We start from the raw sequence: 17,546 nt of genomic DNA, 5'->3' as shown, positions 1-17,546 counted from the left end.
TATAACATGTTTCTCGTTTTGTGATTCTGCATGCACACACCTTTAGTAGGAAGCTAAGGCAAGTTCAGTATACGTGCGGTCATGTGGTACGATACGGCCCCTCGAGTTGAAGTGTTGGCGGGCTGGAAGGTATGATTTTCACTTAGTATTCAATATATGGTACCAGTCATTCATAACTACTCCTAATTAGATTATGTTTCTTACGATGCTAGCTTATCCCTCGGTCATTCCTGCTATGCTCAGTTCTTTGGTTTAGCAAGAAACGTCAATGAAAAATTCGAATCGCATGCTAAGGTCAAAGTGCACCCATGCTAAAGTCAAAACCACTCTTAGTTCTATGACCACTATCACCATGAAGAGACTGCAAACAGCTTGATACCGTTATCGCATTGCGGAAAGGTCAACTTGCGTCTGTACATACATGTGAAGCAACCTTGTTTAAGCCCACAGGTGCTTGACACTCGGTCCTCTATCACACTATCGCTATTCAAATACCGATTTGAAACATTAAAAAACATAGAGGATGAAAGACGCTTGTTCATTTCAATATTTGCCATTCTCTCAGATGCCAGGCGATTGCATGGTTGAGAATAACTCTCAATTACTCCATTGCACACGTTCAATGCATCATTTAGAGCGCTTAATTCAGTGGTTTTACACCCCCGGTATAGGGGTGTGTATAGGATTCGGTCGATGTGTTTGTTTGTGTGTTTGTGTGTTTGTGTTCGCATATAGATCTCAAGAATGAACGGACCGATCGTCACCAAACTTGGTGAACAGGTTCTATACATTCCTGAGACGGTCCTTACAAAAATTGGGACCAGTCAAACACACGGTTAGGGAGTTATTGGTGTGATTAAGATTCTACAAGGACTTATAGAGGGACATATTAATGGTCAAAGGGAAATAACCTTCTCAGTTGGTGGCAATGAGAATGGTAAGGACGGGGGTGTTTTTCCTACCTCGGAGGAATTTCTTGTTTTTCTCAGATTTGAAAAAAAATCCAAAAAATCACGGCTGGCACTACACCACTGCACAACTCCTCAGAGCGCTGTACAAAAACTTAAAGGCTCAGTCCTTCCCGTGAAAACTGTTCTTCCCATCTCCAACTCTGGCTAGGCGTTTACACTTGATAAATACAGCCCTCCTCTTGGACATACCAAAAATCCACAGCCTGGTCAGTATCTATGCAGAACGGGAATATTTTGGATGTCAGAATTTAGGTCATCTGAAAAATCCACCTGTGAACATGCATTGTCTCGCTTGTGTATTCCAGCGAGCCGAGTTCTGGACAATTTGTCAGATACTTTCATTTTCTGTATCATAAATGTTTTTCTGTCTGTCCACGTAATAGACAACTGGATGGAAGATCGGAGAACGTAACGTTTCGTTTTGTCAATAATTTAACGTTCCAATAACACACCTTGCTTGCTTTTTCTTTTTCTTCTAGAGAATGATATCTTTCAGGTCACCTATTCACTTTAGTACACGTCGCTTTTTTACAAACCATCTCTTACAAGTCGAAAATGGGTAAGTTGAGCGTATAAGAATGTCCATGTATGCGATGTGTAAGTGAGACATGGATGTGTTCATGACTGAATTCGTAAGCACAATGCAAGGAATGGCCAGAGAGGTATCTGGGAGGTGTGTTTATAACCTGCCCTGTTATATAGTGCTATATGTCTTATGTAAAAACAATGTCCTGTTTGTATTATTGTTATGTACCACGCCTGAATTTCTCTATGAGATAATAAAGTATTCTTATTCTTATTCTTATTCTTAAAAGAAATATCTGCTTAGTGAGATAACCAGTGGGTCGCCTTTGTTTTGACCCATATAAATCAGACCGTCTTCGTAGTACATATCGCTTTTCAACGAGCTGTCTCCTACAAGTCGAAAATACATAAATGCTCGCTGAGATAACCAGTAGGTCGATCGCTTTTGTTTTGACCCATTGTCAGACCGTCTTCGTTTGCCAAGGACGAACGAGATAACAGAGAGTTGTGTGTGTGTGTGTAAAGATCAGTTGGTGTGTAGCACAATAACACCCGTGTAAAACCATCTCAGACCCATCCAGGCTTTTACATTCGCTACGAGCTCCCTTCTGCTGGAAAACTTACTGGAAGTCATCGCCCTAGCAGGTGTGACTTATTGACTGAAAGAATTTCCGGCGAAAGTGATATCAAGTCCTCATCAGTGCAACGTCATAAACTAATTTAAAAAAGAACTATTTGATCGATTGATTGATTGTGCAAATATCTTGCTTCTCTTGATGTCAAGTCCTCATACAACGTCATAAATTAATTAAAAAATAACTATTCGATTAATCGATTGATTGATTGATCGTGCAGTTATCTAGCTTCTCTAAATCCAAAGCCCAACAGAGAAAATGTCTTGGGAGCTGGTGTACGGGCTTCAGGCGGGAATGGTGGGGGTGGGTTTGCTGGCTCTCTACTTCGCTCTCAGCGTCCCCACCCTGCTGTGTCTCGTCACCCTGGATACGCTCTACTATGTCTACCTGCGGAAAAGGAGGGAGGCGGCGGGTACCCTGCCTCTTGATGACAAGACAGTGCTAATTACTGGATGTGACACAGGTAAGATTTTCTTGGGGAGATTACAACTACATAGAAATAGAAAATCAGTCATGTTAGCTGAAGAAGAGTAAGTTTAGTTCTGAAATCGTTATGTGTCTTTATCTTTTTTCAGAACATAGTTTTGATCTTATCGTTAGGTTTTACTGAAAAGAAAAAGAAACGGACAGTTTGTATCTTTGTCAAATAAATGTTTGCCTGCTTGTGTTTTGGGCGGGGGGGGGGGGGGGGGGGGGGGGGGGAGGGGCTGTAAGGGCTTTGCCCTGAGCAAGCTGTCTTAGACCCGGCTTTGCAGCGGAAACGGAATGTCCTCCTTATTTGTTAGTCAGGGATTTCATTGGGATTTATTTTCTTCGGCAAACTTGCCGAGAAAGTATTAATAGTTTCGGCTGTTTTCCGAAATTTAAGGCAGTCATTGATGCCACCTTATTTACCCATGGCAGAAATAGTTCGGCAGGCCTGCTGAAATGAAGGAACATTTTCGGTAATTTGAAAGACGTTTGTTACGCGTGATTGTTCTGAAAAGTGACGATTACATGATTGTTCTGAAAGTCTACTATTTATTTCATCGTAAACATGTAAGCCCTCATACGTGATTGTTCTGAAAGCTTACTAATTTACATGATTGTTCTGAAACTCTACTAAAGGTAAACTTGCTTCACCTGTGAAATGTTGTCAGATATGGAACAATATGTATACCCCAGCCCAACGAAGTTGGAGGGGGGTATACTGGATTCAATTTGTCCATCTGTCTGTGTGTATGTCTGTATGTATATGGAACAATATTTTGATACAATGATACTAAATTTTAAGTAAAATTGATATTTATACCCCCGCCCAATGAATACAAACTCATCAAGTAATACGTTTCATACATTGAACATGTCTTCTTTATTGTTCTCAACTCAAAATTCAAATTAAATGTCCAAAGACAAAAATTATTTATAATCTTCAAAAATGTAATGATTCTTCTTGAGTATTCCCAACTCAAAATTCTGATTACAGGTTTAAAGGGACACATAGAAACTTTTGATTTTCCCTCTTTGCCACGCTTAGGTGGCTAGGTCACCAAAATGGATCGAAAGGCATGGCAAAGAGGGAAAATGGAAGCAAATGTTTGCCCCTTTAAGACGAAAGGCACAACAAATAATTTTCACAAATGAAACTTTTTTTGTTATGAACTAAAAATTCAAGTGGAGAGGGGATGAGAGACGTGAGGAGATGGCCGGGGTTGCGAGATGGGTGGGGAGTCTGGGCTATAAAGTTCTTGCACGCGAGACAATATACTTCTTTTTTGTGTGTGTGTGTGTGTGTGTGGGGGGGTATTTTGTTTATCAACTCTCTCTCTCTCTCTCTCTCTCTCTCTCTCTCTCTCTCTCTCTCTCTCTCTCTCTCTCTCTCTCATTGTAAGACTAGGCGTGAGCCTAAAATCTCCATCCTTGAGTAATAAAGTTCGTTCTCTCTCTCTCTATCTCTCTCTCTCTCTCTCTCTCTCTCTCTCTCTTTCTCTCACTCTCTCTCACACTCTCTCTCTCTCTCTCTCTCTCTCTCTCTCTCTCTCTCTCTCTCTCTCTCTCTCTCTCTCTCTGTGAATATTTTTGTCATCCTAAATATTGGGGACATGTTTGCCCCCCACCCACCCCAGGAACAGCAGCTGCCCCCCCCCCCCCCAGTTTCCGACGCCAGTGCACTGAGTACATTCGCACACACACACCACACATACACACACATGAAAGCTAAATTTATTAGCACATCTCTGTTTTCAGTGACACTTGTTTTTTTTATTACACAGCAATCACCAGAATTTTGTATATGAATTATTCAAATGGTTTGATAAAGTGTCAGTTGATATGAACAAACCTCCCCCACCCCCTACACCTAAAAAAAAGGGAGTGGAGAGACGGATCAACTCAAACACACATCTGAAGCTGTCGCGCACACAGAAGACGGATCAACTCAAACACACTTCGTTGGGCAGGGGTATACATATTGTTCCATATCTGACTACATTTCACGGGTGAAGCAAGTTTACCTTTAGTAGAGTTTCAGAACAATCATGTAAATTAGTAAGCTTTCAGAACAATCACGTATGAGGGCTTACATGATTACGATGAAATAAATAGTAGACTTTCAGAGCAATCATGTAATAGTCACTTTTCAGAACAATCACGCGTAACAGACGTTCACTTCCGCCACCAAACGACACCCCGGGTTGGTATACCAAAAGCTGCCTTTTTCTTTGTCGATCACCTAGTCTTGTCTCAAGGCTGAGAGGGTGCATATTTTTATCATTTTTTCTCCTTTTTTCTCTCCAGGTTTTGGTCACGCACTGGCAAAAGATCTACACCAGCGTGGTTGTAACGTCATCGCAACAGTCTTTCGGCCTGACGGGGAAGGAGCCAAATCTCTGCGTGACGTCAGCTCTGAGCGCATGACGGTGCTCCCGCTTGACGTCAGCAGTGACGAAAGTGTGGCTCAATGTCTAAGCCACGTCAAAGAGCTGAGCAAAAATTCAGGCACGAATAGCTTTGAATTAAAGCATTTGTAATGGTTATGAATACCAGGTACTTACCTTGCAGTATGGCTACAGTTAAGACGAAACATCCAGTAGCGAGCAGGCAATTGTAGTTGATAAAGTAATCAATCAGATTCACAGCTTTTATAGTTTGTAGCCTTCGTTTCAAAGTGTCGAAGTTGTTTCGATTTGCCTTAGTTTAGTTTATTTTAAGTTTAGATAACCAACCCACGGTGTTTCAAGATTGTTACCGTTTACAAAGATTCGGTACACCTTTCCGCACATCATGAAGTTAATGCCAAAGCCAGGTTGGTGAAAAGGCATGGTAATCTTAGAGAATAATATGGTTTTTTAGAAAGCTTATTTTCTTATTATATTTTATTATTGTCTGTACTTTCATACCATCCTGACAAAGGCAAATTATCTGCCGAAATATTGAAAAAGAAAAATCTAACCTGGTAACTGATATGTGTCCACTTTTGTTTAAAAGCTTATTTTCTTCTCTGCTTATTTAATTGTTTTATTTATTATTATCATTATTGTTATTATTGTAAGTATTCATATAATCATTTTATGAATCATTATTATTTATTTTATTTTATTATTTGTTTGTTTGCTTCGCAGGTCTGTGGGGCGTGGTGAACAACGCGGGCCACAACTTTGTGGGTGACGTGGAGCTGACGACGATGAGGCAGTACCTGATGGTGGCCAACATCAACATCTACGGCATGGTCAGGACCACGCGCGCCTTCCTGCCGCTCCTCAGACAGACAAAAGGTCCGTGGCCGTGTGCTAGTCGGTCGTCTTGCTGGTTGTGTTTAATTTTATTTGACTCTAATATATTGAAGACCCGAGGTCAGTCGAAAAGCCAGGATGCTAAAATGTCCTTGTAATATTTAATACAATCGAGTGACTTTATGCTACAAGACTGACAACTACTTTCACAGTCTATGTGTGTCCTTTGTGGTGCTAATGTTGTGTGTGTGTGTGTGTGTGTGTGTGTGTGTGTGTGTGTGTGTGTGTGTGTGTGTGAGTATATGTATGTGTGTGTGTGTGTGTGAGGGGGGTGTGTGTTTGTGTGTGTGTGTGTGTGTGTGTGTGTGTGTGTGTTGTCACAGTTGTTGTTGTTGTTTGTTTGTTTGTTTGTTGTTACTGTGTTGTTTTTTCAGCCGTGAGATGTACATTTCTTAACTATTCCTGACGATTCGCGTCACTTGCAATCTGATCAATTCCTAGCACGTTAAAATTAATATTAATATTAAAAGTCCTACGGTTTTGAGCCATTAAGGACTTGAGTGTTTGTCCGCTTTCAAAAAGAGGAAAGAAAGAAACAAAAAATAAGGAGAGGAGGGCAGGGGGGGGTTGAGTTGATAATGCTCTGTGGATTTCTAGCACACCATTGATGAACGTATGTATATTCACAAAGTCTAGTTTTGCTTGAGTCTGTGTTCAATCCATAATGTCAGTTAAAAAAAATAAGCACTTGAGTTTGGAAGCCAAATAGAACTCCCCATGTAGGCCTATCTTATGAACTTTATTTTTAGTGAGTGTTAAATTCATAGCTCAGAATCGAATGCAATTATAAAGCCTCCAATTTGGCAGAACCTGCTCTTGTGAGCATAATAAGTCATTTTTGATACCTTTGAAGTTACGGAATGAACTGTACAGATGCCTCTCATTTCACATGGGTTTTCGCATCAAACCATAAACGGCGGCCATCTTTGATGCAAATGTTCAAGGAAGAGATACAGCTCTGTGAATATTGCGTGTGCGAATTCTCTCCCTTGGCGCATGACGGCAGCCAGGCTTTTTCCTCGATCAAATGACGGAAATAATTATTTATGCTTAACCATGGAGCTCAGTTAGTCAATTAATTTCACGATAATTCTGTTTGGGGTTGATTTAAAGGACTTGTATCAAAAGCAAGTCAATATATAACGCCACCGGATTGTGGGCTATGAATTTAACAAACTGAAGTTCAAGATAACCTTTTTTGGTCTGCTCAGGTCGCCTTGTTAACGTGACCAGCATCAAAGGCCTGGTATCCACCCCTCTAAACGCTGCCTACAACATCACGAAGTACGCTGGCGAGACCTTCTCCGAAATCACCCGGATGGAGATGAGACAGTTCGGGGTCAAGGTCAGCATCATTGAACCAGGGAACTTTGGCGGTGCCACGGGCTGCATCAACAAAGAAGGGGTGAGTGTTTCAAGTTTTGAGTTTTCTTAAAGTGGCACAATTAGTAACTAGATTTATTAAATTTCTTTTCGAGAGGTCATTAACCGGAACAGTTAAAAACAAACAAACAGACAGAGCAAAACCTATATAGCCATTTTATTTACATAAAGGCGGCTATACAAATCCAAACACACAATCTTGACAACATTCTGCACAGTCGCTTACTCACAGAATTAGTGAAGTAATTAACAAGTCGCGTAAGGCGAAATTACTACATTTAGTCAAGCTGTGGAACTCACAGAATGAAACTGAACGTAGTCCGCCGCTAGTGCAAAAGGCAGTGAAAGTGACGAGCCTGTTTGGCGCGGTAGCGGTTGCGCTGTGCTTCATAGCACGCTTTACTGTACCTCTCTTCGTTTTAACTTTCTGAGCGTGTTTTTAATCCAAACATATCATATCTATATGTTTTTGGAATCAGGAACCGACAAGAAATAAGATGAAAGTGTTTTTAAATTGATTTTGAAAATTTAATTTTGATCATAATTTTTATATTTTTAATTTTCAGAGCTTGTTTTTAATCCAAATATAACATATTTATATGTTTTTGGAATCAGGAAATGATGAAGAATAAGATGAACGTAAATTTGGATCGTTTTATAAAAAAAAATTTATTTTACAATTTTCAGATTTTTAATGACCAAAGTCATTAATTAATTTTTAAGCCACCAAGCTGAAATGCAATACCGAAGTCCGGCCTTCGTCGAAGATTGCTTGGCCAAAATTTGAATCAATTTGATTGAAAAATGAGGGTGTGACAGTGCCGCCTCAACTTTTACAAAAAGCCGGATATGACGTCATCAAAGACATTTATCAAAAAAAAGTCCGGGGATATCATTCCCAGGAACTCTCATGTCAAATTTCATAAAGATCGGTCCAGTAGTTTAGTCTGAATCGCTCTACACACACACACACGCACAGACACAGACACACACACACACACACACGCACACACGCACACACGCACAGACACACACACACACACACACATACACCACGACCCTCGTCTCGATTCCCCCTCTACGTTAAAACATTTAGTCAAAACTTGACTAAATGTAAAAAGACGTCGCATGTAACATTGTTTTTGAAGTAACCTCTAATACAGTGGTCCCCCGGTTCGGAACTTCGGGACGAAGTTCATTCAAACGGGGGAGATTGTGACAGGGGAGGCTACCGCTCCTTTCACAGCAGACTCTGCACCCGAGTTGTTGGCCTTTAAGTCAACACAGGTGGATTGTAGAATTCTGTTTGTGATGGGGTCTGGTGGTTTCCGATTGTCTGTATGTTCATGGGAACCTTCAGGTTTGCATAACAGTTTTTATAGGGCTAAGAAATTAGCCCTAACATTTTCAATCCTGTTTGATTGCACTTCGCTTCCCGAGGTGATCGTAGTGTTTCGGCACTCGGTTACACTACAAATATTGCTTTTGAAACACCATTTACAATTACATCAAGTTTTGCACAACTTGAACATAGCAAAATGCAGATTACCGACTATCTTCGCTGTACGTTGCTCGATCTCAAGATCGGTGGGTTTACCGAATCTACTTTTCCAGGTGGCCAGGATAAGTCGAGAATTCGACGAGATGTGGGACGAGGCTTCAGATGAGGTGAAAGAAGTGTTCAGCAAGCAGTACCTTGACAACATTCTGCACAGTCTGGAACCTGTTGCTATGACCACCTACCCGACCTTGACCCCTGTCCTTGAGGCCATCACGGATGCCTTGACCTCCGGTGACCCCGAGTATCGATACATCGTCGCTGGTTCGAACACACTCATGGATAAATACTGTGTAAGCTCATCTGAGAGTGTGTGTGAGTGAGTGAAAGAGAGAGAGAGAGAGAGAGAGAGAGAGAGAGAGAGAGAGAGAGAGAGAGAGAGAGAGAGAGAGAGAGAGAGAGAGAGAGAGAGAGAGAGAGAGAGAGAGAGAGAGAGAGAGAGAGAGAGAGAGAGAGAGAGAGAGAGAGATGATGGAACTTTATTTTTCAAGGATAGAGGTTTAAGGCGACGCCTTTTCTTACAACCGGTCCTTACTTCTAATACAAATGTCTAATAAATGATAAACAAGTAAAGCAACATGACAAATAAACAAATTAAACGAACGACCCAGCAAACAATTGACAAGTAAGCAAACAAGCAAATAAACACAAACAACAAAAGGACAAAGTAAGTAACATACAAATCAAAAGCGAAACATGCAACATGTTAATTGAGGTTGCACATGTAAAGTAATCGACGGTAAAGTTCACACAATACCAACGTTTACACTAATGCGTACAATGATTATATGGTGTAAATGATGATGATGAAGATGGTGATGATGATGATGATGATGATTGATGATGATAATGATGATGATGTTGATGAAGAGAGCGAGAGAGAGTGTGGAGAGAGAGAGAGAGAGAGAGAGAGAGAGAGAGAGAGAGAGAGAGAGAGAGAGAGTGTGTGTGTGGAGAGAGAGTGTGTGTGGAGAGAGAGAGAGAGAGAGAGAGAGAGAGAGAGAGAGAGAGAGAGAGAGAGAGAGAGAGAGAGAGAGAGAGAGAGAGAGAGAGAGAGAGACGCATACGCGATATAACGCATGTGCATATATATAAGCCTATAATTTTTTTATGTGTGTGCCTATGCACTCAAGCAGCTTAAAGTTTTCTTTTGGTTTTTGTTTTGTTTAATCAACTTTTGTTTTCGTTTGTATCCATTTTGATTGATTATTAATAATAGATCCTTAATCCTCGCCTAGTTTGAGGGGGAAAGCTTTCTCCAAGAGAAATATCTAGAGATAACGTTGAGTCAGGTTTTGCATTTCTACTTTTTAAGTTTATTACTTATAAGTTCATGTGCCTGAAAACATTTCCATTGGCCAATTCTATCTAGCCAAGTTGTTTATAGTTACTTTTTAAATTTTGTGGTAGTTCTTGTTCTTGTGTTTTTTTGTGTCCGAAAGCACCATTTGCACTGCACATAACGGCACACACACACACACACATGCGCGCGCACGCACATACTCAGACATACACAAAGACACACAAAGACACACACACATCCATTGTATACGGGCACAACAAATGGTTGAATAGGTGGTCTTGTGGGTGAGTCTTCCTCCATCTCTCTTCAACATAAAAGCATTAGACAGGCGCTGACATCAGTTCACTGAATGGCCCAACACATTTCTAACCTTGCTAATAGAAGCTGTTCGGAACCCCTTCACTGCCAAAGTATAACAGCATTATCCGAACGGTCTATGGGATAAAACTGTGTTTAGAACCCCTACAAGTACTTGGACAGTGGTTACCTCCCATTTAGTTTTCAGAAATGTCCTGAAATGTTGTTGACACAAATCCCACGTATGAGATACGGTTATGGGCGTAGGACAAACCGAAAATGACCACGTATTACATACGGGGTGGGCAGTGAAGGGGTTAATTGTTTTTCCGTCTCTTATTTCAGGTGCTGGTTCGTCTAAAGCCATATCTGCCGGATCGTATCTTCGAACCTCTTTTGCTCTACTTCTTCCCCTACAAGGTGGAAAAATGATCCATCTAGACAATCATGTTTCACAAGCTCATGCACAAGAGAATTCTGGTATTTTTTGTGTGTTTGGGGCATTTGCTTCATACATGCATTGATCACATTAAAGATAAATATGATTATAATCAATTACCTAGTTTCTTTTTCTGTTGCATGGAAAAAGTACACTTTCAAGTGCTTCTGTGTGTGTGTGTGTGTGTGTGTGTGTGTGTGTGTGTGTGTGTGTGTGTGTGTGCGTGTGTGTGTATGTGTGTGTGTGTGTGTGTGTGTGTGTGTGTGTCAGTGTGTGTGTGTTTGTGTGGGATGGTCTGATCCCATGTAAAATGCTGTGCAGATCAGAGACGGTAAGTTGGACCTTTCACTGAACGGACTGTGCCTTTAATTATCAATCGATGGGTGAACACTGTCCTTCATTGAATGGAGAAAAGCCAATCCCCATTGAGAGTCCTGAACAATTGCCGGACGGTAATGTATCGAAGCCCTTTGAATCTCTTTTCTGATCTCCTTTGTAATCGATTTGTGCAGTGGCTTCAGGTAGGAAACAATTAAACTGCGCAGTGCACAATGCCCATAGGAACAGAAGCAGACATTCTGTTGACAAGCACTAGAGTGATATAATCTTAAATGTTGACAGATATAACTGTGTTATTATTTCAAATATTGATAGATAGTATAACAGTGTTATGCTCTTAACTGTTGACAGATACGACATTGTTGTACTCTGAAATTGTGGCAGATATATAACAGTGTGATAATCTCAAATGTTAACATATAAAAAGCATAATCTCAAATGTTGACAGATATCTCACGGTGTGATAATCTCAAATGTTGACAGGTAAAACAGTGTGATAATTTCAAATGTTAACAGATAAACTAGTGTGTTCATCTCAACTGTTGACAGATACAACAGTGTGATCGTCTAAACTTTTAGACAGATACAACATTTTAATATCTCAGCTGTTGACAGAAACGACAGTGTGATTATCTCAACTTGAAGGAGTCTTGTATTTTTTTAGTTTTTCAAAGGCATTGCATGTACGGCCGGATTAAATGGTTCAAATGCATACTCCTCATCTTGTAAACAGCTCGATTTACAGTCTCAGATCTGACCAGTCCCCTGTTTCTTACAGGCGAGAATAGGCGAGATTGGCGAGTGGGGCGAGGAAGTACCGTTTCTTGGGAACATCTCGCCGCTAGTGACGCTAGCCGACGCTTGGCGAGAAAACATGGCAGCCACGCAGCTGCCCATCCGATTGGCTGTCCTTGGTTTTTTACCGACCAGTGCAGACGACCTTTTCGGAATCAACCAATGGTGTTTAATTCTTGCGTAGCTAGCCATTAAACCGTTTCATAGACAATCTCGCCTCCTAGCTTCGCGAGCGGCTAGCCGAAAGAATATCTCGCCTGAAAGAAACACGCGACAGGCTTTAACATGGGATACCACCCCTCCACCTGGTCATATACCAACAATAAACAGCCTGGTTGCTGTCTGTGCACAGTTGGAATTTTTGGAGAATTAATTTCGTAAAAGCCTCAACTGGCCTTTTAAGAAATAAGTTCATCATTAATTTCCTACTCACTACAGCAAACAGTCAGGGTGGTTTTTGTGTGGTATGTAACCAAGTGGAAAGGTGATATTTTCCAATGTAAAAGCCTGACCAGATCTAACACGGTGCAGTGAGCCGAATTGTTTAAGCATTGCTGCCTCGGGGAGAATTTAGAAGTCTTTTGTGGAGACTGGATGCTATGACGTTCACACCGTCTGATCCGTCCTGATCCCTATGTGGTCTTGCGGATTTTGTTCATCGTCATAATGTGATTTTCTTTTCGTTTTTCTTTCGAATTGTCCGATGCGTTATGGACAGGGCTTGATGATGACCAAGTGCGATTACATTGAAATCGTCAAGTAGCTGCTAATGATTGTTTTGTTTGAAAAGCTCAAAGGCACACTCAGCTTCCTGTAATCCATCAGTTTCTGAAAGAGAGAGAGAGGGAGAGAAAGAGAGAGAGAGAGGCTTTTACACACAGTACAAACACCCTTTCGTTCAAACACTCACCGCTTGAAAGTGCCTTCCGTAAAAAGCGAGCATTTTTCAAAGAATTTATTTTTGCGTGGCCAGCCGGATTGTCTGATACCACAATCGGACGCCTCGTTTTGGCGCTAGAGCTAACTTTTAAAATCTTAATAATAATATATTGACAGCTTGTAACACAAACATTCTTAAATAATAAAATATTTATTTTTTCATCAAGACAAGATCAGTACAACTCGAAGTTGCGTCCGCCCCGTGATCGGGAGGTCGTGGGTTCGAACCCCGGCCGGGTCATACCTAAGACTTTAAAATTGGCAATCTAGAGGCTGCTCCGCCTGGCGTCTGGCATTATGGGGTTAGTGCTAGGACTGGTTGGTCCGGTGTCAGCATAATGTGACTGGGTGAGACATGAAGCCTGTGCTGCGACTTCTGTCTTATGTGTGGCGCACGTTATATGTCAAAGCAGCACCGCCCTGATATGGCCCTTCGTGGTCGGCTGGGCGTTAAGCAAACAAAACAAACAAACAAACAAAAACTCGAAGTTTTGACATTTTTAAAAAGGGAGTCCGGAAGCAGCTGCTTGGATACGCAAGGTCGTGTTGCAGACGAATTTTCTGCATAGCGCTTGCTCTTTGAAGCTAACCGCCGCCGATAAGTTCGTGTGACTCGCAGTCGTTTGTTGCATTTTAGATTCAGATGTACACAATTACGTGCTATTGCAGATACAGCGAGTCGCAGTGACATCACAAACTGACGACGAAATTGTAAAAACAAACAAGTCGCGTAAGGCGAAAATACAACATTTAGTCAAGTAGCTGTCGAACTCACAGAATGAAACTGAACGCAATGCCATTTTTCAGCAAGACCGTATACTCGTAGCATCGTCAGTCCACCGCTCATGGCAAAGGCAGTGAAATTGACAAGAAGAGCGGGGTAGTAGTTGCGCTAAGAAGGATAGCACGCTTTTCTGTACCTCTCTTTGTTTTAACTTTCTGGGCGTGTTTTTAATCCAAACATATCATATCTATATGTTTTTGGAATCAGGAACCGACAAGGAATAAGATGAAAGTGTTTTTAAATTGATTTGGACAATTTAATTTTGATAATAATTTTTATATATTTAATTTTCAGAGCTTGTTTTTAATCCAAATATAACATATTTATATGTTTTTGGAATCAGAAAATGATGGAGAATAAGATGAACGTAAATTTGGATCGTTTTATACATTTTTATTTTTTTTACAATTTTCAGATTTTTAATGACCAAAGTCATTAATTAATTTTTAAGCCACCAAGCTGAAATGCAATACCGAAGTCCGGGCTTTGTCGAAGATTACTTGACCAAAATTTCAACCAATTTGGTTGAAAAATGAGGGCGTGACAGTGCCGCCTCAACTTTCACGAAAAGCCGGATATGACGTCATCAAAGACATTATCAAAAAAATGAAAACCAAATCTGAGGATATCATACTCAGGAACTCTCATGTCAAATTTCATAAAGATCGGTCTAGTAGTTTAGTCTGAATCGCTCTACACACACACACAGACACACAGACACACACACATACACCACGACCCTCGTTTCGATTCCCCTTCTATGTTAAAACATTTAGTCAAAACTTGACTAAATGTAAAAAGGAAAGTGTGTGACACGGGTCCACGATGGCTCAGGTGTAAAATAAACCACGACATCTGGTGTGTGGTTTATGCAAGCTAAATAGCCATTAAAACGAACTGTGTCATTCAATGCTGTTAAATGCTATTGCAAGTGTGTTCCATAAGGTTAGAACTGCTTTTTTCGTGGGAAGATTTAAATCGTTCTGTAAACCATGTGAGGCACACTGGGCCTTTAAGCGAGAGTTCCTACATACATTAAGTCCTGCTTTTGTGTTTGCCTTCCACAACGACGTGGCTACATTGTGTGAGGGCGACGCTCCATTTGGTACCTCGTGAGTGAACGCACAAATAAACAAGAAATTCCTCTGAGGTAGGAAAAACACCCCCGTCCTTAGCATTCTCACTGCCACCAACTGAGCAGGCACTGCTAACAAGTGTGGTTATTTCCCTTTGACCATGAATATGTGCCTCTATAAGTCCTTGTAGAATCTTAATCCACCAATAACTCCCTAACCGTGTGTTTGACTGGTCCCAATTTTTGTAAGGACCGTCTCAGGAATGTATAGAACCTGTTCACCAAGTTTGGTGACGATCGGTCCGTTCATTCTTGAGATCTATATGCGAACACAAACACACAAACAAACACATCGAGTGAAACCTATACACACCCCTATACCGGGGGTGTAAATACAAAAGAGACGTTTCAGTTTGATACAGGAACTGAAATTCTCTTGACCGAAACTGCTTTTCAAAGGACTAGGATAAGAGACCATGATTGTCCCGTAACTTGGGTTAATCGACGTAGCTAATCACACAAATAGTCAAATTTTCAGTTAAACTTGTCTCAAGTTGGCTGAAGCTTATTGCAATATAAATGACAGTACAAGGTATACACTTGTGTTCATCTAATAAGAAGCCGAAAATCCCGTGACAGTTACGTGCCAATCAAGGGTAGACATCAATGCACTTGCATTTTTTTTTAATTTAAAAAAGAAAACACGTGATATTCGTGTCCCTCAGGATGCCCAACAACGCATTTATTTTGACTTTCGCTGTAAATTTGAATACAGAATTATCGATTTCTGTGTAATATCCTCTCCGATTCGAATCAGAGACTTTGACACGTTCAGGAATGCAAGAGACCGGCGGCCAATGGAATTAACCATGAGAAACTTGATCCTCGGTCTGATGGTCAGTGCGTGCCTTTGGCCTCTGACCTCCGGGCTGGGTCACGTGACCATGACGTCCTGGCGACGGCTGAGCGGTCAGGACTTGGCGGTCAGTGGTTACGAGGTGTGGGTGCGGGGGAGGTCTAAGGTGGAGTGTATCAGGGAGTGTAACAACCTGCAGCCTGCTCTGGACAACAACTCTAACACTGCAAGCCTGGGACTGGTGTATGTCAACACAGGTAAGACACTTACACACTGCAAGCCTGGGACTGGTGTATGTCAACACAGGTAAGACAACACTTCACGCTGCATAATTGCGAAAGATTTAAATCAATTTAAGACAGGTAAGGCGGCAAGACACAAGGCACATGTTCAGACTGGTAAAATATTAACACATACAGACACAGAAACTGTACAAGTTAGACAAGTGTTTGTCAACACATGTAAGACACCGAAACACTGTTCAAATACACATATTTTATTCATGGTTTTGTGTACACTTATGTTACAGAGTACCACAATTATATTACAGAGTACCACAATAATAAATGTACATGTGGTTAACCTAGTGGGCATCAGATTGTACGTATTCCTGATAATTAATTTTTCTTGATAGGGAACCCATCTAGCTCTTGAATTATACATATGTCTAGGAAAATGTGTTTCATCAGGTAATTAAAAATAAGTCTTCCGTAAGGGTTTTTTTCTTCTCTTTTTTGGGGGGGGGGGGGGGGGGTGGGGTGTGTGTGTCGGAAACAAGATTTACTCTAACTACTATTTCTCCACATCCCAAAGAAAACTTATTCTCTGGCTTTAAAGATGTGTTAACCAAAAATGTTGAAAACTACGTCTTCTCTGTCATCAGAGCCCCGTTGTATGGTGCAGCACGCACCGGCCATCAACGGCAGTGTGACGTGGAGCCATACGCTGACGTCATTGAAAGGAAGAGTGACGTGCTTTGTGGACTTCATGAACACCATCAATGACGTCACCCTCGAGTGTAGAGTTGACGGATCATGGGAGACGGCTGGTGATTGCGTGCAGCATGTATGGAGGAATCCGGTAAATGGACATCCTGACTGCATTCTTTCATAACTCATGTTAACAGTGCATGAAGATAATACTTGATGTTCTTAAACCAAGAAAACGGAGGCGTATCATCTTGAGTCACATCCAGCCAATCGATGGACGTCTAGCTTATTCCACTACAACTTTTAATTGCCCTCATGTGTGTTTAGCATCGATTTGAGTACTGAGGAACTTGCTCGCATATTACGTCACTATCTCTCGAAGTAAAGCACCCAAACATTAATCTTCACGGAGCAGAATTCTAACTTTTTTCACACTTGACAAACATACTTTCAGTTGATTTAGTTTTCGATAGATGATCGTTTTGTGACAGTGAGGAGATCAAAGAAGTTTAATTTGTTGTCGGGGACATGTTTAGTACTGAATTCGTGGTTGTTCAAACAGTTAATTATGAGGTAAAAAAAATAAATCTGCTAGTGATAACCATGACGTCAGCACGTTTAAAAGCGTCAGAAACAACATGACGGATGGTCATCGGACTTCAATGAAACTTTTCTTTTAAGTCCTCCCGATTTAAGACTTTTTCGAGAACTGGATTTTCCCCCTCAAATTTTCTGTTTACAGACACTGTAAATTTAGTTCCATTTTAATACTCCCACCTTTGAAAGACCTGCTTTTCTTGGATCTTAGACGTGTCAAAGTCAATTTTTCATTTTAATGTATTCATTTAAATGGTCAATAAAGTTTTGTTAATGATAGTGATTTGGTTATTGTTATTGTTCTCTCTGGATTTAAATGGACAATAAAGTGTTGTTATTGTTATTGTTTTG

The 17,546-nt window shown here is 40.9% G+C and overlaps 1 protein-coding gene across 2 annotated transcripts; it reads left to right on the top strand.

Annotated features, from left to right (window-relative positions):
- Positions 1–6: 6 nt before the first annotated feature.
- On the top strand, positions 7–10,997 carry LOC138958255 (D-beta-hydroxybutyrate dehydrogenase, mitochondrial-like). 2 transcript variants are annotated; one of them, XM_070329365.1, is made up of 8 exons: positions 7–129; positions 1,468–1,530; positions 2,352–2,594; positions 4,907–5,107; positions 5,731–5,883; positions 7,113–7,306; positions 8,899–9,135; positions 10,788–10,997. In XM_070329365.1, exons 3-8 carry the CDS (start codon positions 2,390–2,392, stop codon positions 10,872–10,874), a joined length of 1,077 nt encoding a protein of 358 aa, XP_070185466.1. In that variant the 5' UTR covers positions 7–129; positions 1,468–1,530; positions 2,352–2,389; the 3' UTR covers positions 10,875–10,997. The 2 variants fall into 2 exon arrangements, with proteins under 2 accessions (XP_070185466.1, XP_070185467.1); XM_070329366.1 differs by lacking the exon at positions 1,468–1,530 and having other exon boundaries at positions 31–129.
- The last annotated feature ends 6,549 nt before the right edge of the window (positions 10,998–17,546 follow it).

This window comes from Littorina saxatilis, linkage group LG2 (assembly GCF_037325665.1).
Source record: "Littorina saxatilis isolate snail1 linkage group LG2, US_GU_Lsax_2.0, whole genome shotgun sequence".
Lineage (NCBI taxonomy): Eukaryota > Metazoa > Mollusca > Gastropoda > Littorinimorpha > Littorinidae > Littorina > Littorina saxatilis.
The sequence above is the reverse complement of the archived record's forward strand: the minus strand, read 5'-3'. Positions and strand labels throughout refer to the sequence as shown.

Coding starts and splice junctions, on each gene's coding strand:
- LOC138958255 (XM_070329365.1), top strand. CDS start 2,390: ATGTCTTGGGAGCTGGTGTACGGGCTTCAGGCGGGAATGGTGGGGGTG. Junction 5,108..5,730: donor AGAGCTGAGCAAAAATTCAG/GCACGAATAGCT, acceptor TTTGCTTCGCAG/GTCTGTGGGGCGTGGTGAAC. Junction 5,884..7,112: donor GCTCCTCAGACAGACAAAAG/GTCCGTGGCCGT, acceptor TGGTCTGCTCAG/GTCGCCTTGTTAACGTGACC.